This window comes from Genypterus blacodes, unplaced genomic scaffold (genome assembly GCF_046128005.1).
Source record: "Genypterus blacodes isolate CSIRO-AG114 ecotype Tasmania unplaced genomic scaffold, CSIRO-AGI_Gbla_v1 ptg000015l_1, whole genome shotgun sequence".
NCBI lineage: Eukaryota > Metazoa > Chordata > Actinopteri > Ophidiiformes > Ophidiidae > Genypterus > Genypterus blacodes.
Genome location: NW_027466829.1, coordinates 5,847,861 through 5,872,058, shown reverse-complemented (window position 1 = coordinate 5,872,058; position 24,198 = coordinate 5,847,861). Strand labels below are relative to the sequence as shown.

Genomic DNA, 24,198 nt, shown 5'->3' with positions numbered 1-24,198 from the left:
AAATATTAACAAGCCTCCATTTAAAATGTTTAATGTGAAACCAGAGCAGCAGCGTGTAAAAATAACAAAGTGTAAGATAAGAACGCACTCAAACCTCCACCAAGGCGGAACATCTCTCTCAGGTCAGGTTTACTTTTACAGATGCTAACAACAATAATATGGCCTGTCTTTGTTTACTAGTGTTACAGATCGGAGCTTGCTTGAAAGCAGCTGTTAACCTCTCTGGGTCCCTGGACTGGAGGGTCAGGGTTAGTTAGGGTTTGGGTTAGAGATTCAGGGTTAGCGCGTCAGGTAGTTTTCCTTGGTCTATAAGTTTGTGTTTATGGCCCATCTATTCAGGGTGTAAGTCCACTTCCTTGGCAGCTGTAGCAGTGAGCATTTATCCGCGTTAACACTGATTGAATGTTTGTTACCAGTGTTGTGTACTTTAGTCTCTAGCTAAAATTTGGCAGATTTAAATCTATGATCCAGATCCTCCTGAGAATCTCCTACAGTGTTCCTTTGCCCATCACTCACATCTACACAAAATGTCTTTTACACCCATCAATAAGCTTTTGAGTTGTCTTGCTAAGACAGCCACTGAGGTAAAAACACGGCCTCCTTGGTGGAGATAATGAATGGAAAAATAAAGAGTATAGATCGCAATCAGGTAAAACAGAAACATGAGAACAAAAATAGATTCAGATTCAGATTCAGACAGCAGCCTCAGTTAAGTCTCAGTTGAGGAATTCATCCATGCTAGGCGGGGCCATAGTGGGCGGGGCCATGCTTGCCTAGGTGCAGCAGCTGTGCAGAACCTTCTTGAAGAACTTCCTGAATTCGGTGTTGAAGACGGTGTAGATGAGCGGGTTGAGGGCACTGTTGACGTAACCGAGCCATGTCACCACGCTCATCAGTGGCACGGGAATGTGGCAGGACCGACAGCGAGCTCGCAGCGTGTGGAGGACGAAGAATGGAGTCCAGCAGAACAGGAAGACACCTGCAGGATAATGGGAAGTGGGTGAGGTAAACACAAACACAATGTCCATGTCAAGCACAAACGGGAAGTAGAAACACAGCCCTGCTTTATGGGAGCAGTACACAGGGCCCTCTATCGTTGACAAAATTATATTGTGCTTTTAAAAAAACCCTGACATCATACAGGTGACACCATGTGGTCAAATTCTCATTTTTGAGGAATGAAGTCAAAAGTAATTTCTGATCAGTTTGACAGATTTTTCCAGTCATGGTTCCTCTGTGCTGTGGTGTCTGTTAAGTTATTCAGAATCTCCGCTGTGACTTTTTACTGAGGATGAAATTCCGTGTGGAACTTTTTCTCTAACTCCACTGCCCCCTTGTGTCCCTGAACGCCTCACACAAACAGTCCCTGCACGCCTCGGCTCCCGCTGTATTGTGCCGTGTCGTGAGACATTCACTGCCGTTAAACCCGACCAGATTATATAAATAGAAACCTGAGTCTCCTTCCTGTTAATCCTTCATCTCAAATCCAATTATGACGTTTGTGAAGTTTCCCAACAGCTACAGGTGTTGACACTGTAGCTGTTGGGTGTTTACACTGTAGTTGATTGGTCAAAGATTCCAGTTTGCCCTGGAATATTTGGGTAATAGGAGCAAAATAGTGCCACCAGGGGGCACTGCAGAAGAGAGCAATCTGTGATGCAAGAGGAGAGAAGATGTGTTTATCTGTGATATCATCACAAAGTGGATCAGGAACATTAATGTTATTTCCATGTGTTTAAAGTAGGACAACAATACTAAGCAGGCGTTAAAGCAGAGGTGAGGGGACGTTGTTGTGGCGCCTTAACCAGCAGGGTCGACATGAACAAAAACATGTTGTTCATCATCGCTTATCCGAACGGAGGAGATCATTGATTTCACTTTCAATAAAGGCACTTCTATACCACTGTTGTGTGCTCACGACTTCTACACTGTGGCCACAGGGTGTCACCTCTCCTGTTCAATAGTTCATCAATCAGTAGATCAGGTGTGCGTGGTGTGGAAAACATGGTAGAGATTCCAGGTTAGAGACGGACCTACGACTACAGGTAGCACCCTCATGGCTTTCCTCTCTCTGCTGTTGATCTTGGCCCTTTTCCTGCGCCGCACATCAGGTTCGAATTTGATCTGGGCAAAGGTCATGGCCGGCAGAGGGCCATTCTTATACTCTGTGGTGGGGCAGTTCTGAGGGATGGGCGGGAAGGCATCCGACTCTTCCGGACCTTCTGTGGATTCTTGCTCTATGATGGGCGGCAGCGGCGGTGGCAGCGCTGCGAGCGGCGGCAGGGTGGAGGCGGCCTCCTGCAGCATTCGGCAGGCCTGAATGCTGCTCCTCAGCTTGTTCCTGCGTGACTCCTCCCAGCGCCGCAGGTTGTGAAAAATTCCACAGTATAGCATGAGCATAATAGGACACGGGATGAAGAAGGAGCAGGCAGACGAGTACAGCACGTAGTCCTCGTTCTCCAGCTTGCATTCTGAGGGGTCACGTCCCGGAACCTGATTGATACCAAACATTAACGGCGAGGCCACAGCTAGAGCCAGGACCCAGGTGGCTGACAGGAGCAGTGCCTGGCGCGTGTCCACGTGCTTCCTGTCGTAGTTCAGAGGGATTGTCACAGCAATGAACCTGAAACAAGATTGAATTCACCAATGTTTCAATATCAGTCATCAAATGAACACCCATCAATCTCTCTCTAGACCAGAACCAACAAGCCGTTTCTTGGCCACCATCAGGACGAAGTGAGCACGTACCTGTCCACACTGATGGCACACAGGTTAAAGATGGACGCCGTGCACAGCATCACGTCCATGCTCATCAGCACGTCACACACATTGCTGCTCAGAGTCCACACTCCGCCCTGAAACTACCCACACACGCACGCACGCACGCACGCACGCACGCACGCACGCACGCACGCACGCACGCACGCACGCACGCACGCACGCACGCACGCACGCAGGCACGCACGCACGCACGCACGCACGCACGAACGCACGCACGCACGCACGCACGCACGCACACACACACACACACAGAGTGAGACACACACAATGAGCGATACACACACACACACACACACACTAAGAGATGGACACGCACATCTTATACACTGTTGTTAGTAAAGTGACTTGTTAGTAAAGTGACCTGTTAGTAAAGTGACATGTTAGTAAAGTGACATGTTAGTAAAGTGACCTGTTAGTAAAGTCACTTGTTAGTTAAGTGACCTGTTAGTAAAGTGACCTGTTAGTAAAGTGACATGTTAGTAAAGTGACCTGTTAGTAAAGTGACATGTTAGTAAAGTGACATGTTAGTAAAGTGACCTGTTAGTAAAGTCACTTGTTAGTAAAGTGACCTGTTAGTAAAGTGACATGTTAGTAAAGTGACATGTTAGTAAAGTGACTTGTTAGTAAAGTGACCTGTTAGTAAAGTGACATGTTGATAAAGTGACTTGTTAGTAAAGTGACTTGTTGGTAAAGTGACTTGTTAGTAAAGTGACTTGTTAGTAAAGTGACTTGTTAGTAAAGTGACCTGTTACAAAGATGGCCTGAGATGAAACCGACCTCAGAGTAAACAAAGAGGGGCAGCACCAGCACAGCTAGCAGCAGATCTGCCACAGCCAGACTGAAGATGAAGTAGTTGGTTGTGGTCTTCAGGGCCCGCTCAGTCAGCACGCTCACACACACCAGCAGGTTCCCACAGGCGATCACTACGATGAGCAGAACGCCGAGCACAAGAGCCGGAAAGTTGTGTCTCTGCTGTGTCTCTGCTGCGGTCAGGTTGGCCGGCATGTCCGAGCCACAGCAGGGGGCCGGCAGGGTTTCATGAAGGCCTCACGCCGGAGCCCTGCCCAGACTCTGGTCCACCTCGTGTACCTTCATGTCTCCACCCGTCTGATGGGATCTCAGTATTTCTTACGTCATGAAACGCAGATTAAAGCCTTCAAAAATGTTCCTCCTTTAAAGTCCGTGTGGTGAAAAGCTGGAAACCTCAGAGAACACAGGCACAGATGGACTCAAGTTTGACCTCCAGGAAATCATCCTCCAAATCATCAATCATCATCAAATCCACCTCACCGCCGCTCAGAGGAAACATCTTTATGATGAGAGGCAGCGACAGAAGCTCTGTGTGTTTGCCTGCAGACTGAAGGAGGACGTGAGTGAGCTGATTAAAGCAGCTTATCAGCTTCATGGTGTCCTTCACAGCCTGTGTGTGTGTGTGTGTGTGTGTGTGTGTGTGTGTGTGTGCGCGTGCGCGTGCGTGCGTGTGTGTTGAAAACCTTATTAGTGTAGTAAGGTCACTAGGGGGCGCTCAATCACTCACATTGTGTGGTGTTTCGCTGATAGCGTCCCAAAAATGTTCTGGGCTTCAGAGATCATCAGGTCACATTCTGTGATTTCTTCTTATTGATCTAACAAAGCCTCACAACCATGATTGATTTGTGATCAGCTGCTCCTCCACCAGAGCACTGGGATGAAGTCACTCATGGCAAGCAGTTTGGAGAGAAACTCGCAACCGTCTGGACAGACAGACAGACAGACAGACACACAGGGCGACAGACAGGCTGACACACTCACTCTCTCTCACTCTCTCTCTCTCACACACACACAGGCTGTCGTTTATGGATTTTATTATATAGACAGCTTGTGTGCGTGTAGATCAATACCTCTCATTGATCTGTGCGATGATCCCATGTGGAATAATATCAGTGAGTGATCAGAGATGATTAGAGAACATTAAGCAAGCGGGAACTGGTTATTAGATTTCAATTTATGATTCCAGTAAACACAGAGAATCATAAACGCCTCAAAGGATCGATACCTGAGCAGCTACATAAAGACCAGGGCCAGAGCCAGGCCTGAGCCAAGACCTGAGCCAGGATCAGAGCCTAGACCCGAGCCAGGAACAGAGCCAAGACCAGAGCCAAGACCTGAGCCAGGAGCAGAGCCAGGACCAGAGCAGGGGCCAGTCTTCTTCTGTCCAGGTGAGTGGCCTCTGTTGTTGTTGGTGTTGTTGGGTGAAAGACGTTTGATGTCTGATGTCTCCTCTCAGACTCCTCCTCCTCCTCTTCATCCTCCTCTTCCTCATCATGCTGAGCCTCGGTGTGACCCAGTTCCTGTTCCTGTCCACCTTCCTCCACCTCACCACATCACTGCCAACATGGGACAGGTGAGATTGAAGGCGAAACATGCCGCTAAAATAAAGTTGCATTGCCTTTGTTATGTCTTTGATATTGGACTCATTCATTCATTAGTGTGTTTGTGTGCATGTCGGTCATCAGAGATACAGACGAGGCCGACACTTTTCTCAGGCCCCTGAAGGCACCGTGGGCTCTGGACTTTGTGCTGCACAGCGGCCTCAGGCACGTACTCATATGTAAGCCATCGCTTCCTCAATCACCATCCATGATCTAATATGTCTTCCCGTTTGGTGTCCAGGGAGACGGTGTCTTCACATTTGGACAGAAGGAGACAGCTGGCAGACATCGAGTTTGCCAACAGATATGCTGACTTCCTGCGATCGAAAGCTAAACACAACTCCATCTGTGTCTTCCTGCGTCGCATGCAGGCCGCCAGGAAGAGGTCACACACACGTTAGACAAACACGTCACACACACGTTAGACACAAAGGTGTTGAAGGGTGGGGCTTGACCTCTGACCTGTGTTTTGACCTGTGTGTCCACAGCGTGATGGGAGGGGACGTGGAGAAGGTGAATGTCATGCTCAAACAGAACATGTGTCCCTCCGTCTACGACTGGAGCTCTGACCTGTAGGGACAACCACTGGACGAATCACCATGACAATCTGGACGTGTGCCCCTCATATAACCCTTAGCTTCTTTTTGATATTAAACTCATTCATGTATCAATAATCAACATCATCATCATCATCATCAATAATATGTAATACTAAAGCATGATTGCTGTTTGATTTTATTCATGATTAAAGACTGAGACAAACCGTGTCTCACGTGTGGACTGCTTAGTGTGTGTGTGTGTGTGTGTGTGTGTGTGTCTGTGTGTGTGTTCAGAACCCAGATGAATGTCTTTGTGACTCTGGTCAGTTTGAAAGGAGACATTTCCCGAACATCATCTGCTCAACTGTTTATTTCAACATCCCGACTTCTCTTCCGTCTGTGATCATTCACAGGAGGACGGGCTGCCACTTTATGAGCTCACTGGGAGCTTTTGTGTCTTTATGCTTTTATGAGGAACGGCCAAAGTCCAGCGCAGCCATAAAGTGGAGTTGACAGAGGACAGAAGAGACAAACAGCAGACAGAGAGGTCGCAGACATGGACGGTGTTGGTCCACAGGTTTCCGTGAGGACGTCCACCAGCTTGCTGCTGCTGCTGCTCCTGCTTCAGAGGTCCACTCTCACTCAGCAGCAGTGGAGTGAGTAAATATGACACGTCACATGAAATTTGACACTTTGTGGTTGAGGGATGTCTCGACCCAGATCGTCTCTGTTGTTCAGAGATGTGGACATGTTCTGGATTTAGATTCTGATTTGCTCCAGTAAAACTCAACAGAAATGTATTAGTAGTATTAGTAATGGAAGTTAATGGAGGGATTCTTTGATATCTGAATTGATCAGTTCCTAAATATGATCACTGATAATCGATCACATCTTCACCATTGAAGTTGTTTTCTGTTCCAGTCATCGTCATGGAGACATTCACAGGTTTAGACATATGAGGAAGTATCTGTGAAGATAAGAGCAGAGGGCACTGTGTTGGGGAAACGAGCCAAATGACCTCACAGGAGTCTCTTCCTGTCGCTGCTGAAGACTTGCCAGCTTTTTTGGACATGCTGACGCATTTAAGTGTTTTCCTCTCTCCTGCATTGCAGTCTGTACCAGTCCGGACTTCGCGGCGATTGTGGAAAACGGCCCGGCCGGCCAAGTCGTGAGTGAGATCACAGTCGATGAGGGTGTGACAGTTGAAATCAAAACTCCGCCTACAGAACCTGATGTCCCCTTCGTCCTCGAAGGAAACGTGCTCAAAACCACCAGGTCACTGGACTATGAGGTAGAACCTGATCTAGATCTGAAATCCGTATCCAGATCCAGAACCCAGTACAGAGGAGAACACTCCTGGAAGAGAGTTTTGACTGAACTTTTTTGTTAACAGGCTAAGACAACTTATGACTTGACATTTGTCTGCAAGCGGACGACTCCATTATTCCAGGTAACACCACCAGGTCCTGCTGCATAATGAGGCAGCTCTATAGGTCCTGAAGGAGGTTTAGGGGTCCTTGAGAAGGTTCCATAGGTCACTGAACTTCCTTGAGGAGGTTGTAGTGGTTTGTGAGGACGTTTGCTGAAAATCAATCAATCTTATAATTCTTTCTTCTAGTTCTGCACTGCTAAATCATCTTTGACACGTGATTTCATTTTTCATTCAGCATGATGTGGAAATGGTCGTGTCAGTGACCAATGTGAACGATAATCCTCCAACTTTTGAGATGAACCCGTGTCAGCTGGTGGTCAGAGAGGTGAGTGTTGCTGCTTAGTGTTATTATTGTTCCTGTGTTTACTATGAATCATCTTGACTTGCTTTGTTTTGTTTCCTGTATTTTCATTAAGGTTGCATAAATCGGCATATATAATGAGACCTAGCAGAAGTAAAGTGGTTTGTTTTTGTCCCAGCTGTCTCCGCCGGACTCCCTCATAGGCTCCTGTCCTGCCATTGACGCGGACGCCAACACTCGCCTCTTCTACAGGCTGTCATCAGAAACTGTAAGAACTGTCAAACCTCTAGTTCAGAAGACACAATGGAGATCTGCATAGCCAAGCTTAGCACAAAGACTGGAAGCAGGAGGAAACTGTTAGCTTTGCTTACACCTTGACCTTCACACTGTTAACAGGAAACTAATTTTCCCCTGGACAATAACTAAACCAAGCAGCTACATCTTGGCATGTTTGTTTCTGGCAGGAAGGGGTTAAATTACGGTCGCCAACCAGCCCGGACATCCTGGTTCAGAAACGTCTGGACTACGATGAAGTGAAAAGCCTCACGCTGACGCTGTACGTGCAGGTGAGTGATGTGACATTTGGTTCAAACAGGAAGTGTGGATCCGTGTTTTTTATCCGTGTTCCTGATTAATGCTGGTGTTCAGGAACATGTATGACTTTAGCAGCCGGTGAGGAGAACCTGAATGCATCATGAGTGTGAGCCGGTGGCGAGGACTTGTCTCATCAATAATCATCTTCCTGTTTCTCTCATAGGACACGCTGCCGTCGGCTGGGGAGACGCCCCCCCACATCGCTACCTCCACCGTCCTGGTGACCATCCTAGACATTGACAACAGACCTCCATGGTTCCAGCCATGTACCAAGTTCACAGTGGGTGAAGATGTTATCTGCCAGAACACGGGCTACACAGGCAAGATCACCATGAATGAACTAGAGGTGTGTGACACAGCTTCCTCAAACGGTCTTTCAGAATAAAATCCATTTTCCATGCAGTTTGTTTGTAACAACCGTGGATAGCAGACAGCAAGTCCATCATCACAGCATTTTGTCCTCGTTTGTCCATCTTGTCCAACTCAAAGAGACTTGAAGTTTGAATGGCCGAGGTCAGGAATTAAATGACTTCGCTGAAACATTACACAGCTCACTACTTATCATTCAACCCATTTACAGACATTTGTTGTATTTGTGCCATAATTTCCTGTTGTATGTGAAAGCCATTGGAACATCCATTGATTGACAGAGTAATGACGTGCTGCCCCCTACAGGCTGGAGAGTTACCGCTGAAACCAGGGCCGCTGCACGCCATCGACGGAGACGCCGGGTTAAATGAGGGGATAAGGTACACCATCGTGAGCGGTAAGGGCCGACACCAACAACAAACAACTACACTCATCTATAGTGTCCATTCTGTGAGACGCGGTGTGTGTGTGTGTGTGTGTGTGTGTGTGTGTGTGTGTGTGTGTGTGTGTGTGTGTGTGTGTTACAGGAAATGATGCTAACGTGTTTCGGATTAACGCGGACTCAGGGAACATCAGCATGTTGATACCAGCAGTGGGCCTGACCCCCATCCGCCTGACTGTCGCGGTAAAACACGGAATTCACACATTAAACTATTATCCTCATTACACACACAAGTCACATGATCCCAGTAGTTTATCCAGTAGCCTGGACTTCAGACTAGAGACCAGAAGAAGGAGTTTGGTCTCTGGTGCAGAGCATGCAGAGAGCTTACAGTGACAGGAAACGCCACATTCTTCTTTGTGTATGACAGGCTGCTCAGAGGGGAAACAGCTTCCAGTTGGCCACAAGCACAGTGACCTTCAATGTTGTGGACAAGAGCCTGTACCTCCCACAGTTTAAAGAACCTCTATACGAGGGCACAGTCACCGCGGTGGGCAGTGCAGTCACTAATCTCACCGACGAGAGTCAGCCGCTCCGGATCCAGGCCACAGATGAGGACTACCCAGAGGTACAACACAATGCTCCTCCACCATATCCTCAGTATTGTAGTCTGGAGTCTGGAACATCTTAAAACAACAAAATGGAAGAACTCAGAAGAGACAAGATTCATTTCTAAACATTTGGAACAAGTAGTTGAGAGGCGGTTGGACAAAACCCTGAGAAATGGCAGAAAAAACAAAAACATGTTGGAACAATCCTGACTTTGGAATAACTACAGAATGATTTGTCCTGACTTGTCTTGGCACAGGGAGTGAATCCAAATATTCGGTACCAGATTACAGGCAGCAGGGGTTTCTCGCTGGCTGACGGTTTTTTAATTATGACCGAGGATCTTCCGGTGTCTACATTTAACCTGCAGGTTAGTTACTGTCCTCATAAACATGACCTTTGACCTGTGAGCTTCATTCCATGATTTGAGCTCTGAACTGTTTTCCAGGTGAAGGCTGTGGACACAATAAACGACGAATCGGCAACAACTGAAGTGATGGTGGAGGTGACAGGTAGGAGAGACGGAGCTTGAAGGTCTTACATCTACAGTCCTAATTGAGATAAAAACAGACAGTCGGTAGGAGGCAGCAGCACTGTAACACCACTCTAACAGGTTTTCAACACGGTGATGTCTGTTTGGTCTACATCACATTCTCTGACCTCTGATACCCCTGAGACCTCTGACTGATGGTTTGATCCGTTGATCTTACGGTCATGGGTTAGTGTTAGTTTGTGAGGGTTTCTTCTGTAGAGGAGGAAGTGTGGCAAGGAATCGCTGCCATCAGCTGACTGGCCTGATGAGGCAAAGAACATCTGCGCAAATCCATTGCATGGACTTCAAAAGTGAAGTTCAAAAGAGAGACACTGTCTGAGGAAGAGAAGAGCATCAGCTAGGGACGTAACTTCCTCCAGCATGCAGTTATACACTGTTTTAGCCAATCAAATTGTTTGCCCTCCTCTCAGGCCTACCCACCACCACTGAAGCTCCAAGCACCACAGTTCCCACAACAGCAGGAACCAACAGCACCACAATAATGACCACAGCAGGAACCAACAGCACCACAATAATGACCACAGCAGGAACCAACAGCACCACCATAATGACCACAGCAGGAACCAACAGCACCACCATAGTGACCACAGCAGGAACCAACAGCACCACCATAGCGCCCACAGCAGGAACCAACAGCACCACCATAGCGCCCACAGCAGCAACCAACTCTAGCACCAGTGTGACCTCTGACATCACCATCTCCACCAGTCAACCCAACACGACCCCGGAAGATGTGACCCCAACAGCCAGCACTGAAAATGTTCGCACAGGTGATTCAGTTCTCTCAGCAGATTTATCACCATCGCATGTGTCACAGTTCCCACCTGCTGCTCACCAACCAAACTCTTTCTATAGTTCGGGTCGTTTCTGCAGGTATGAACCAAACAAGCTCACTCTCATCTCCTAAAACAAAAACTGGACTCGCTCTGCTCTCAAGTGAACCAAAGTCATACCTGGATCAATTAAAGGAAGCATGCTATGGATTATGGGTACTCTCAAAAGGAAGTAGTTCAGCAGCCCCGATGAAGCATGAAAGCATTTGGAAGGGAGAAGAAGAAACGTTTCTCCTGGAAATATGGGTGACTTGGGGTTTCTGTTGCCCAACCATAACCTGTAGGAGAGAGAGGAGATGGAAGCTGTAGTGCATGAAAAAGGACAGAGGGGGAGAGTGAGTGGAGGGATGGACAGGTGGATGGGTTCAGTACAGAGTTGGATAGGATGATGAGTGGTGCTCAGGATTGGAGGGATGACAGCCGACAAACAGGGGTTGGGTTCAGGTTTGCTTTAGTTTTGGGTTTGTTTGACCTGAAGGTGACTTCTGTATTTGGTGACCTCTGTTCTAGACCCTCCTGGCGGCTTTGATTCGACGGACATGGCAGCGCTCGGTGCCACGCTGGGCGTCCTGCTGTTCATAAGTCTACTGGTCATCGGGCTGCTGCTATGCCGTGTTCAGAGGGGGAAAGCAGACTGGAGGAAGGTCTTCGAAGCCAGCGTCTTCAGGAGCTCTGTGAGTTGATGTCCACAAACATGGAACAGCATCAGTTCTGGTTCCTATACTTCATTCCAAACAAATTTGATCATTTCTGCCCCGCGAGAACAAGTAATAGAAATAAATAGTAGGAAAAGAGGTGAAATGTTGTTCTGGCTCAAGATACTTAAACAGTTTGTAGAGCATTGTTACGTTTTATTGTTAGAGTGCTGTATTTTAATTTAGTTATATGTCTTGTGCGTGATTTAGTTAATCCCAAGCTCAGCCATTTTGTTGAAGCATCACATCAGACTGACTCCCTTGAAAAACAACGTATTGCTTCCTGTTATGATCTGATGACGTTTGTCTCATACCAATTGAAGGTTAACCAAATCTAAAGCTTTAGTTGAATCTGTACAGCTGTGGAGCAGTGGAGTGTCAATGGCCATGGAACAGATCATTCATGTTGCTGTGTTATTATTCATGTTCAGTGAGTCACCGCTTTGGTATATCGGAGTGATATGTGCACTTTTCCATGTGGACGGTAAAGTGCACAAAGGATAAGTGAGGGGGTACGAGAATATGAGACGATATACCAGGTGATGATGAGAGAGAGACAGAGAGAGAGAGGGCGTGGGAGAGAGAGAGAGAGAGGGAGAGGGAGAGAGAGGGGGGGAGAGAGGGAGACAGAGAGACAGAGAGCGAGAGAGACCATCCAGCTAACGTGCTCAGGCCAGTGTTGGTGCAAAGTGTTACCATGGCGCCACTGTGGCCAGACAGAGGGATGAACATTCAGGCTGGTTCCTCATCCTCCCCTTGTTTTCCTTCCATAGTTGGCTCAAGGCTCATCTGGTCAGAAGGAGGGCATCCAGTTCACCAATGAGGCCTTCCAGAAGGATGAGGACTATGCAGGCACCTCAGGGGCCGGCGGTCCAGAAAAAGGGATGGCCAGTGAGACACAGACAGGGAACACAGTGCTCAACAAAGCCATCTTGCAGACTGCGGAGCTCCTGCATGGCAACAGCAGCCAGGCCGATGCTGAGAAAAGCGACCAGGAGAAGGAGGTGAAACCCATCCTGACCAAGGAGAGACGCGTGGAGGACGGATACAAGGCCGTCTGGTTTAAGGAGGACATCGATCCTAATGCCAAGGAGGACGTGGTCATCATTCCAGACCGCAGAGACCAGGAGGAAGAAGAACGGTCCTCCAGCGACAGGGAGGAGGACGAAGATGATGGCTCACAGGTGAAAATCCCAAAGGTTGGCTTTGCAGACACGGATCTGGACTCTGGACTCGGAGTGAAAATGGACGACCCTGCAGACGATTCAGAGGAAGCTGAGATGTGAGCTGTGAGGAGGCGGGGGCGGCGGCCGGGGTTCTAAGCAATCAGTGCTGAAACCAAACAGAATTTGATCCAACCTGATTCCAAAAAACAAATAATACACATTTTAATATCTTGTATTACAAGTCAAATACAGAAGCGACCAATCAGTACAGAGCTTTTCATTAAACACATGACTGATTGATGAATAACATACTGTATATGAAAAAAATATGTTTTTACTTCCTTCTTTCTTTCCAAATGTTTTTTGGGGACTGAAATGTTTTTAAAAGCTCACTTTCTGTCAAAGTTGTTGGAAGTCCCATTAAGAGACGTTAAACGATTTTAAAAATGAATTCCTGAGTGCAGGCATGTAGAGAGAAAGGTCGGGTGAGCACAGCGCCACCATTAAGTCATGATGTAAATACTTCCTGTATTCAGAAAAATAAAAGTGATTGGTAATCTTGAATGTGTTTGTGTGCGACAGAAGCCTGGTGAAGTGTTTGTCTAACTCTAAAAATATAAAAACTCAAGAGGAACAAACTCAAGAAACAAAACAATTCTTTAATACGTAAATGATTTAATGAAAAGAAAAATTCTACATTCTACCCAGCAAGAAAATGATAGAAACTCCTGGATCCCATCAGAAGACAAGTCTGTCCAGGACTGGACCCTGGACCACAGGAAGTCAATGATTACCTGCAATCAAACACCGCCTGCTGACGGAACGCTGACAGGACGACCTCTGACCTCAGCATTTATCAGCCGTTGTCAGGGCGGCGACCGTGTGCAGTGGAACAATCCCTGAAATGGATTTGTTTTTAGGTTATGAACCAATCAGACATCAGCCTGCCGGGAAGTTGTCCTGAGATATCCCCATAGCAACAGTACAGCCTGATTAAAACACAATAACTCTTACTAGGACTTTCCTCCGGACTTCAACCAGCTCAATGCCAGCACTGCCAGGATGTCCTCTTGAAACACGTTAAACCTCCAACAGGGGACCAGAGGAGTGCCAAACCTCAAGGACCCATAGAACCTGACCCATAGAACCTGACCCCAAGAGACTCTATAAGGAGCCCTGGACCCCAGAGGAACCCAAAACCAGGGAGACAGAGAGAGACAGAGAGATGAGAGACAGGCAGGTTCAGGTCTCAGTCACACTGCAGTCTGACACAGGGGGACCAATCAAGTGGTCCCCCTGTGACGGACAGAGACGCAGGGTAACCCGGAGGTCACAGAGCTGCAGGTGACCTCAGTGACCCCGCCTGTCACAGCTGAGTGGGTTTAGGTTGGCTGACTCACTTCTGATCTCACTCTGTCGCCGTGGTAACTTATGCTCCAGGTCTGCAGCAGCCTTAGTTGGAGCTCAGTCAGGGTATCATATGAAGCTCCACCTCTTGGCCAATCAGCTGCCTTGTAAATGAGGTGATGTATCTTTGGGTGGTTTCCCTTATAAAGCAGCCAGAGCTTCAATCCCCTGAGGAGACTCTTCATCAGACCTTCATCTTCCTCACACACTCTCAGTGAAACAAACATGTATGTGCACGCTGCCACATAATGAGCATAATGGTTCAATCAAGGTATCGATCACAGGTGACATCTGATCAACCAGACACACACACACACACACACACACAGACACTCTATCTCTCTCTCGCTCCCTCTCTCTCTCTCCTTTAGGTTCGTGATATCGACGGACCCGTGAGTTCGGAGTCTTTAACTGCGTCACGTCCGAGTTGCGGATCGTAGGAGCCGCGTCGGTTTCGGTCAGCTGATAACGAGGCGAGACAGAAAACAACAACAACAACAATAGCGCTGCCCCGCCTTCTATAGAAAGCTTTCTTAGTAGATTGACGTCACTTCCTTGTCAGGCCGCCGGCGGTGACCCCGCCCACACCTGTCAGACCGGAAGAGTAATACGGTGATCAGGGTTCGGCTCAGTTCGGTCAGAAAGGAGACGAGACAGGATCTGGACCCGCTGCAGAATCGCTGGAACACGGAACCACCACACTAACGAAACTAACTAACGAAACTAACTTAACTTACTAAACTAACCAGAAGTCACGGTGAGAAGCGCTCCTGCTCCTCCTCTCCTCTCCTCTCCTCTCAAGGAGACAAGAAGAGGAGAGAAGAGAAGAGATTCTCTTCTCTCCTCTTCTTGTCTGTTCTCCTTGTCTCCTCTCCTACCCTCTCTCCTCTCCTCCTCCCTCTCCTCTCTCCTCTCTCCTCTCTCCTCCTGTCCTAGTCTCTCCTCTCCTTGTCTCTCCTCTCCCCCCTCCTCTGCTGGCTTCCTCTCTTCACCTCGTCTCTTCTCCTTGTCTCCTTTCCATGTCTCCTTTCCTCGCTTGCTCCCCTTGTCTCCTATCCTCGTCTCTTCTTCTTGTCTCCTCTCAATTCAATTCAACTTTATTTATATAGGGCCAACTCCCAACAGATGTTATCCCAAGGCTGTTTACATCCTCGTCTCCTCTCCTTGACTCCTATCCTTGTTTCATCTCCTTGTCTCCTCTGCTCTCCTAGTCTCTTCACCTCTTTCCATTTCTCCTTTCCTTGCCTCCTCTCGATGTCTCCTCTCCTCAACTCCTCTCCGTTTCCTCTCCATGTCTCCTCTCCCCTCCTCCTCTCCCTTGTTTCCTCATCTCTTCTCCTTGTCTCCTCTCCTTGTTTCCTCTCCTTGTTTCCTATCCTCTTTGTTGATCGGTAATAATCAATCATCTCTCTGCAGACACTCGCTCCGTCCTCGTCTCATCATGCGGAGACATCTGGATAAGATTCGTTTTCGAAGTCACCGGCGAGACGAAGTCGTGGACGCCGGCGAGTCGCCCACCACGTCAGACGCCGAATGCTATGAAGACTTTGTGACCAAAGCGTGTTTGTCAGTCAGAGAGGAGGAGGAAGGGAGGGAGGCGGAGGGCGAGGTGCTGGAGGACGCTCAGGTACGCTGTGACGTCAGGCTGCACATTGAGTGTGAACGCGCTTTAAAGGCAGTTTGGTCGTTTGTATGGATGTGATTGGCTGTTGAGCTGCTGACGCTAACAGCCAATCAGCTGGAGCGATGGTGAGATGATCCTGGCTTCTTGCTGGCCACGCCCACCAGAGAACTCCACTATTGATCAGAAAGGAAGTCATCCTCATCACACACTCTGTTTAACACCTCCTGTTGCGTGTGTGTGTGTGTCTCAGGCAGCTGCTCTCCAAGACTACTCGAGGACAGATCTCAATGAGGTCAAAGGTCACCTAGAGATCGCCCTGCTGGAGACACATTTCCTACGTCAGTCTGACCTTTAACCTGAAGCCAACACACACGTCTCCTCACGGTGGTGCCATGGCAACCATCTCATTGAAAATGTATTGTCGTGTCGACTGAGAGCAGAAAAGGAAAAATGACGCTTGGTATTTGGTTTCAGAGGAAGAACTTCAAAAACTTCGCGACGAGACCAACGTGGATTCACTGAAGCAGGAAGTGGAGAGGGAGCGCTGCCGGCGGACCGAGCTGGAGCGCCAGCTCAACGAGGTCCTGGGCTCCAGGTACTCCTGGAGCTCTCCTGATTTCTACTCCTAAACTCAACTCAACACAACACATTTTCACTCTTAGACTGGTTAAACTAATAAACTTTACTTCACCTGCTGTACAGAGCGGAAGCCACGCCCCCACATGCTGAAGCCACGCCCCCACATGCTGAAGCCACGCCCCCACATGCTGAATCCACGCCCCCTTACTCTCCAACTCCCCCAGGTGAGTCGGATCAATTCATATTATCTGCAGCAGGATGATTGATGATGATGATTGGCTGCAGTCATAAAGTCTGTCAACAGAGGGAAATCAATTCTTCTTAGAAGCCATTAATGGATCATGGATCAAACATGGATTCAGCCTCCGTATTGACCCGGACACGCTAATGTCCACTTCTGTCTCTCCACTCAGACACACAGACGAACTCTCTGTCCTCCAGCCTGCAGAAGTGGCTTTATGAGGGCTTGGCTGTCTACGTGGAGGACTTCAGATTCCAGCCAGAGGAGACGGTGGTGGAGACGGAGGAGCCGCTCAGCGCCAAAAGGTCAGTCAGCCAATCAGCATGCATCGTTGGGGACTGAGACCAAACTACGTCAATGTGAAACCCCGTTTCCATGAGCTGCCCTTAAGGACCATTTCACACACCAGGTTCCTCTCGCAAGGACTCCACCTGAAGACGTCCGGTCTCCTCTAGTGGGTCTCTCAGAAGGTCTAGCAGGTTCCTAACTGATCTAGAATGCTCATGTTGGTAGAAGGTTCCCAGAAGGTCTCTGCTCTAGATCCTTTTAGAAAACTGTCCTGGGACGTTCTCTGACAGTTTGGTCGTTTAAGGTGAATGTTTGTTTTTGTCGTTTCAGGTTGACAGAGAACATGAGACGGCTCAGTGAGTATTGATCCTTAATCACTAAAACACAAACACCTGAGACTCTAATATCTCTAATGTGTCTACTTGGGTGGAAGAGATCTTAGTGTTTGCATAGAAAGTGGGCCACTAAGCAACGGCTGCAATGGTTAGAGATGAGGGGACTTGGTTTGTCATCTTTCCAGAACGAGGAGCCAAACCTGTCCGGACCTTCATGAGGAACCTCTCAGCCTTATCCAGGTGGCGCTCTTTCTACACGTCTGCCATTGCCTTCTTCGTGAGTTCGCAATTCACACACACACACACACACACACACACACACACACACACTTTTGCTCTTTTCTCCAAAGCTCTTTACATTGACCTCACATTGCTCGGCTCACACACTGATACAGGTTCAAACATGCAAGGAGACAACCTGCACATCAGGAGCAGTTAGGGGTTCAGTGTGTTGCTCAACAGCACTTTGACTCTCTTTAGGAGAACTAGAATCAAACCAGGAACCTTCCAACCCTTAGATGACCGCTCGGCCTTCCTCAGCCACGCCGCCCAACATTACACAGCTAATCAAGCTCACTACTTATCAGTCAGTGTGTGTGTGTGTGTGTGTGTGTGTGTGTGTGTGTGTGTGTGTGTGTGTGTCTGTGTGTGTGTGTGTGTGTGTGTGTGTGTGTGTGTGTGTGTGTGTGTGTGTGTGTGTGTGTCCTCAGATATACATGTATGCTGCCTGGTCCGGGTGGCTCATCCCTGTGTTTCTGTTCCTCGCTGTTCTCCGCCTGTCCTTAAATTACCTCATTGCCAGGTTAGCCCCGCCCACTGACACTCTCATCAGTCTGTAGTCAGTGTGGTCATTCATTCATTCATACATTGTGTGTTCCCATGATGCACTGCAGCAGTGACAGTGATTTTGTGTTTCAGAGGTTGGAGGATCGAGTGGAGTATTGTGCCCTCAGTGCCTGAGCCTGTGGTGAGCCTTACTCTTAGCCTCAGCCTCAGCCTAAGCCACAGCTCTGAGCCTTAGCCTAAGCTCAGAAGCTATCAGAGCTATGCAGACTCTGTACTTAGACTTGTGAATCTCTGCAGGAACCTCCTAAAGAAGAGCTGAGTGTGACTGAGAAGTTCCAGCTGGTCCTGGACGTGGCTCAGAGAGCTCAGGTAAGACTCCTCCCACACTCAGACCTCAGACAGACACACAAACTCTTACTGTTACACACGCATCTCCTCTCCTCCTCCTGACAGAATCTCTTTGGGAGGATGTCCGACATCCTGGAGAAAATCAAGAAGTGAGTCTAGAACTGTCCTGAGATCTGTTAAACACACCTGAACCTTTCACTGACCTGTGTGTGTGTGTGTGTGTGTGCAGTCTGTTCATCTGGGTGGAGCCTGATCTGACCCGTAAGCTGTATGTGGGCCTGTGTGTGGCCTTCATCTCCTCCTGTCTGCTGCCATACAAACTGTTGGGCTTCATCATCGGTACAAACCTGCGCACACACACACACACACACACACACACACACACACACACACACACACACACACACACACACACACACACACACACACACACACACATATACACACACACTCTAATCCCCACCGAGCAGGACACACTTCTGTTTTGGTGAGACGATTTCTGGCTCTTCTTCTTCCTGTCAGCTGTTTACGCAGGGATCAAGTTCTTCATCATCGACTTCCTGTATAAGAGCTGTCCCAAGCTGCGAGCACGCTTCGACACGCCGTACATCATCTGGACCAGCTTACCCACCAACCTGCAGCTAAAGGAGCGCAGCAGCCATGGGCTGTCTAGACGGGTCAGTGCAAACACCAAGCCCTGCATGCCCAGGATGATTGATAAGTTCTGAGCCCAAGAGCACTGCAGCCTGTGGTGTGGGAATAATGAGTCAACATTGCCTCAGGGGGGTGCTAGACCACATTCAGGCTGGAGACCAGAACGTGTGACTGTGTGTGTGTGTGTGTGTGTTTTTAGTCGCATGTCCTCATCTTTTCCCTCCACGCTGCCCTCAGGTTGCGTCCCGAGGCAGTATGGTGGCCAGAGCTCCCGCGGGCGGCAGTGAAGACGGAGGCCGAGCCTACAGCACCAGGAGAGGAGCGTTCCACGAAGTCTTCAGCCTACCGGAGACGGAGCGCCCCCTAGCAGGTGGAGGAGGAGCTGCTGTTGCTAATCTGTTGTTGTTGCTGATGTGTAGCTGTTCTTGATAACGCGTTGTCGTTGTGGTGGTGGTGGTGACTCAGCGTGCGAGAATGGCTGGCGCTGCTGTTTGATCAACAGAGAGAGGAAAACTCCCACAGATTACCTCCGCAACGGATTCCTGTACATCACTGAGAAGTAAGAGCTTATAGATATATATAAAACAGGAGTGTTTGCTGTCCCATGGTTTTAACAAAGGTCTCTGTCTCTTCAGCTTCCTGTGCTTTGAAAGCTCTAGCTCCAGATCGAGCGCCTCCAAGAAGAACAAAGTCATCAGCCTGATGGATGTGATTGACATCCAGAAGGTACCCAGCTTCAGATAAAGCTCAGGCTCACTACTTCTCAGTCAACCCTTGCTTCCTCATCAAGGACACTAATCATACAGTCGTGTTCTCCTCTTGGCAGTATAAGGTCTTATCTGTGCTGCCTGGATCTGGGATGGGTATCTCCATAACAACCCCGTCCACCACCAAGGTAAGAGCTCCGCCTCCAGAGGGCGTGGCCACTCCACGTGTCACACAACAGCATCCAACAGCATCCTGTGTCTCTCTTTCTGCCTGTCTGTCTCTCAGCCTTTAGTCTTTGGAGCGATGGTCCACAGAGACGAGGCATTTGAAGCCATTTTCTCTCAGTACCTGAAGGCAGTTGCTAAAGCAGAGAGCTAACAAACACCGCCACCTTCAGGAGGCGACGGGAAGTGCCACAGCCAGAGAGCCACACTCACTGACCAGTGTCTGTTTGTCTGTCTGCTTCTTTATTTCCTGTTTATCCAAAACTATAAGACATATGATCCTATGTACATGTCCTCTGTGTGTCCTCTTCTGTGTCCTGTGTTTTCTGTGTGTCCTGTGTGTCAGTTGAGCTTCTGCCTTTATCTTTCCTTCCTTCACACTAAAAGCTCAGCAGCTCAAGCTTAATAAGGCTAAACCAACTGTATGATGACGAGTTGTATGTTTACACAAACAATGTACAAACAACAATGTAATTATTGAAGGTTGTGCCTTTGTTCTGAACACGCTGACTGAGGAATCAACAATTAGCTTCTAAGCTAACAGCAAAACCTTTCAGTATCTTTTTTTATTTTCAAAAGAGTTTTGTCTCTTTTGTCAATGTAATGTTTGAATAATCAAAAAGCTTCAACACTAATTCCATTTATAATGCACAGAGAGATGGTGTCAGCAGGAGGAAGGAGGATTATAAAGCTTCTCCAGAAGCTTTAATGTTTGTGTTTGGTCTTCCTCCTGCATGTCATCATCTTCCTCTGTAATCATTATTTTTTGGTGGTTTTGTAACATTTGATATAATTGTATAACTGCTGCATCTCACTGATGTAATGATTTTATTAAAGGATGTACATTTTCTATTTTTATTTTATATAAAGTAAAATGGATTTTAAACTTTATTTGTTGCTTCGTCTTGATTTGCCCCCTGCTGTTTCTGTAAAAATGAGATGTTAAGTTTGCAACAGGAAACAGACCTCTGAGCTTTTATTTTGAAAACTCAAGAGGGGACATTTACTTTCAATGCCAGCGAATTCGAGTGAAACACGGCAGAGGGCAGAAGGAGAAATAAATAAAAAGGAAAGGAATGCAGGTGGAAAAAACAAACAGAAAAGCGAACTGATCATGATTGTGTGTGTGTGTGGCTCAGCTGATTGGCATCAGCATCTTAACGAGGTGCAGGACCGTCCAGTCAATCAGGGGGAGGGGCGGAGTCAAATGTCAGCCGTATAAAAGCAGCAGGTGGAGAAAAAAAGTTTCAAGTCAAAAACGTGATAAGATGAAGGTCTTTACCATCATCATCTTCCTCTCTGTGCTATGTGTCACATTAGCAGCTCCCAGTCCATGGCAGGATCCAGACCAGGACCCTGTGTGGGGCCCGGGACCACCAGGTACCAATTATCTTATCAATACCAGTGTGTTTCAAGTGTGTCGAGGTTATAGTTGTTTGTTTCCTGATTGACAAGTAGTGAGCCTATATGATCAGCTGTGCAGTATTTTAGTGTTAAAGTTGAAATATGATTTGTATTCCTTCCAAACACGTTAAATGAGCCCTGAAGTTGTCAATCCACCCTGCTCAGTGCTGCCCCCTGTCTACGGCTGTCTGTACCCGCAGTGCGTCAGGAACAGCAGAGCTTCCAGGAGCCGCTGACCTGGAAGTTTCCTGCTCCTCCAGCCGAAGAGGAGCCCCGTTTCCCTCCAGAGTTCCAGCTGACAACCCGGGCACCCGTGGACAGCGTGAGCGCTGTGTGCGGTGAGGACAGGGTGAGGGTGGAGGTGAAGAAGGACCTGCTGGGACTCGGCAGAGAGGTGCAGGCCACTGAGCTGTCCCTGGGAGGATGTCCAGCCTCGAGCCAAGATCAGCACAACTTCCTCTTTGAGTCTGAGCTGCACACCTGTGGAAGCCACCTGCTGGTGAGACACGACTCTGACTCGCTGAAAGGCCAACAAGCGAGAAAGCAGAGGGCCAAGGAGACGTAACGAGATGCTAAAGGCATTTGTGTTTTTCAGATGTCTGACGACTCCTTCATCTACGTCTTTAAGCTGATTTACTCCCCAAGTCGCCTCACGTCTATCGTCCGATCTCAAGATGCCACTGTTGACATCCAGTGTCACTACCTGAGGTCAGACAGAACATCTGCTCTTTAGAAACTGAAACTAATTCTACAGTTGTTTTAAGAATTTCTTCTTTTCTTTCTGGATTTTTTTTTTTACAATGCAGTGTTAAAGTGAAAACAAATGGAGTAACATGGTGGTTGTGTTTCCTCTTGATGTTTCAGCCGTGGTGCTGTGAGCAGCGAGCTGCTGAGGCCCACATGGGCTTCGTTCTCTGATACAAAGGGGTCGCAGGAGAACCTCATGTTCTCACTGAGGCTCATGACAGGTTTGTGTTCAAAGAATCATATGTTTATGTTGCTGTAGCTTTGGCTAGCTACTTAGCCAGTTGGCAAGAACTAACAACATACGGGTGGAGAGTGAGGTCGTCACCCAACTTAGTGTTTCTGAAACCCACAACTCATTGGTGTCCTGTTTACTTGGCTAATGAAGCTGTCACCGTGGTTACAGCAGGAATTCTTGTAGTAAAGTAAATCTGAACTTCCCGGTACATTATTGATTAGACACCAATGAGAAACTGTGGGCGGAGTTTCATCACCTGCCATTTCTCTCAGATGATTGGCAGTTTGTGCGTCCATCCCATCACTTCCTGTTGGGTGACATGATGCGCTTTGAAGCATCTGTCAGACTGTTCCAGCACGCCCCCCTCAGGATGACGGTGGAAAGCTGCGTGGCGACCGCGGCCCCAAACATCGACGCTTTGCCACGATACGCCTTCCTGGAGAACTATGGGTCGGTTTCCTGTTTCCTGTGTGGTTGATCACCAATGTTAAATTCACTCTGACAAACATTCTATAAATCAATGCATTTTAAATGGGCTGTGATTGAGCTAAGGTCAACAGGTCAACACCGCATACTGTCTCTATGTGGCGTTCAGGTGCCTGTTTGACAGCCAGCTGACGGCCTCCAGCTCTCGCTTCCTTCCTCGCTCTCAGGAGAACAGGCTGCAGTTTGAGGTTGAGGCATTCATGTTCCAGCGGGACGACGGCGCTGAGTTCACTGACAGCGTAACCAAGTTTGACATCTTTACATCTCACATTTGTCATTTTCATGTAGAATAATTTGAAGTTGAATAATGATTCAGTAAGAAATGTGAGAGCTCCATGTGGATGAAGAGCCTGATGAAGTGTAACGTTTCACTTCCTGTTTGTCCACAGATTTACATCCACTGCAGACTGAGAGCGACACCTACTGGTCCTGCTGATCATCTCAACAAAGCCTGCTACTTCAGCAATGGGTCAGACCTAACAACACTCACACACACACTCAACCAGTGTTGCAGTGTTTGCGTGTTCTGATCGTAGTCTGATCCTGATCAGTTGCTTACATGGTTTTGATTGACAGGTGGAGGGAAGCAGGTGGGACACATGAGGTGTGTTCCTGCTGTGACACTTCCTGTGGGACAGACTCAGGTACAGTATACATAAGTCATGTTTCACGCCATTGGTCTTAATTATTGTAAATGGAAAGTCAATTGTTTTCTGCAGATGCTCAGTGGACACTGGAGAAGGCTGTTGGACCAATCAGAGTGACGGGGAGACCTCTACATTAAATAACAAAACATTCACTTTTATCTGCATCCTGTTTGTTGATATGACGTTAAAGAAAATCCAAACAAAGTTGTTTTTCCCCAAATGTCAAAGGCAAAGAAAATAACTGAGTGAGTAAATATGAATTAATTTAAGCTATTCATCACAGTTCTCAGGGTTTTTTATTCAAACATTTCATTTCACTGAAGAAATATTTATTTTTTGTAGCAACAAAACCTACATTAATTATATCAGAAAATCAAACATTGGTGAGTAACTTGATGTTACTGGTGTCAGCAACAAGCTTCTTTTAAAGCCCTTTTAAACGTTTGCTTAAACGTACAATTGTTTTAAAGTTTGTAAACGTTTCTTCATGTATTCATTTCTATATTGTATCGTTTCACAAGGATAACGTGATGACGTATGTTAGGATGCACGTAAGGGATTGATGATGCATTCAGGGTTATGGAAGAGCATCGGATATCCGATTATGAACTACAAACACCGGCACACAGCAAGCGAAACATTGTCCATCTGTGTTACTCCCCTAAAAGCAGATACCTTTTAAAATGGCGTGAATACAAGTAATATCGAATAATCCTGTCCTGTATTCGCACACTGTTTAAGCGTTTTTAAATCCAAACTCATTTTACAGTTCATATAAACGAAAACCATCTTCAGCAGCATCCAGACTTCATTCATTAAA

The 24,198-nt window shown here is 47.6% G+C and overlaps 4 protein-coding genes across 8 annotated transcripts; 3 read left to right on the top strand and 1 right to left on the bottom strand.

The window, feature by feature from the left end:
• Positions 1-88: 88 nt before the first annotated feature.
• Positions 89-4,192, bottom strand: LOC142990026 (D(4) dopamine receptor-like). The gene is made up of 4 exons (XM_076139734.1): positions 3,559-4,192; positions 2,749-2,861; positions 2,034-2,623; positions 89-979 (listed from the first exon to the last, which is right to left on the bottom strand). The coding sequence occupies exons 1-4, from the start codon at positions 3,784-3,786 to the stop codon at positions 774-776; spliced, it is 1,137 nt and encodes a 378-aa protein (XP_075995849.1). The 5' UTR covers positions 3,787-4,192; the 3' UTR covers positions 89-773.
• A 1,917-nt stretch (positions 4,193-6,109) lies between these two features.
• cdhr5b (cadherin-related family member 5b) lies at positions 6,110-12,857 on the top strand. Of its 3 annotated transcripts, XM_076139706.1 has the most exons (13): positions 6,112-7,181; positions 7,399-7,488; positions 7,643-7,732; positions 7,929-8,030; positions 8,222-8,404; positions 8,734-8,824; positions 8,955-9,052; positions 9,240-9,437; positions 9,678-9,788; positions 9,867-9,930; positions 10,382-10,741; positions 11,315-11,478; positions 12,273-12,857. In XM_076139706.1, the coding sequence occupies exons 2-13, from the start codon at positions 7,411-7,413 to the stop codon at positions 12,783-12,785; spliced, it is 2,052 nt and encodes a 683-aa protein (XP_075995821.1). In that variant the 5' UTR covers positions 6,112-7,181; positions 7,399-7,410; the 3' UTR covers positions 12,786-12,857. The 3 variants fall into 3 exon arrangements, with proteins under 3 accessions (XP_075995829.1, XP_075995821.1, XP_075995812.1); XM_076139697.1 differs by having other exon boundaries at positions 6,112-7,488; XM_076139714.1 differs by lacking the exon at positions 10,382-10,741 and having other exon boundaries at positions 6,110-7,488.
• Positions 12,858-14,226: 1,369 nt separating this feature from the next.
• On the top strand, positions 14,227-20,750 carry LOC142990337 (GRAM domain-containing protein 4-like). Of its 3 annotated transcripts, none has more exons than XM_076140113.1 (20): positions 14,227-14,299; positions 14,444-14,829; positions 15,489-15,699; positions 15,947-16,034; positions 16,171-16,291; positions 16,399-16,499; positions 16,689-16,821; positions 17,135-17,160; positions 17,325-17,416; positions 17,850-17,941; positions 18,058-18,106; positions 18,223-18,294; positions 18,379-18,422; positions 18,503-18,612; positions 18,796-18,950; positions 19,165-19,297; positions 19,393-19,486; positions 19,563-19,653; positions 19,754-19,822; positions 19,921-20,750. In XM_076140113.1, the coding sequence occupies exons 3-20, from the start codon at positions 15,514-15,516 to the stop codon at positions 20,011-20,013; spliced, it is 1,749 nt and encodes a 582-aa protein (XP_075996228.1). In that variant the 5' UTR covers positions 14,227-14,299; positions 14,444-14,829; positions 15,489-15,513; the 3' UTR covers positions 20,014-20,750. The 3 variants fall into 3 exon arrangements, with proteins under 3 accessions (XP_075996228.1, XP_075996218.1, XP_075996209.1); XM_076140103.1 differs by having other exon boundaries at positions 14,255-14,343; XM_076140094.1 differs by having other exon boundaries at positions 14,273-14,829.
• Positions 20,751-21,127: 377 nt separating this feature from the next.
• LOC142988629 (zona pellucida sperm-binding protein 3-like) lies at positions 21,128-23,618 on the top strand. The gene is made up of 9 exons (XM_076137858.1): positions 21,128-21,239; positions 21,464-21,762; positions 21,859-21,971; positions 22,128-22,231; positions 22,518-22,695; positions 22,841-22,970; positions 23,121-23,200; positions 23,308-23,375; positions 23,451-23,618. The coding sequence occupies exons 1-9, from the start codon at positions 21,128-21,130 to the stop codon at positions 23,513-23,515; spliced, it is 1,149 nt and encodes a 382-aa protein (XP_075993973.1). The 3' UTR covers positions 23,516-23,618.
• Positions 23,619-24,198: the final 580 nt, after the last annotated feature.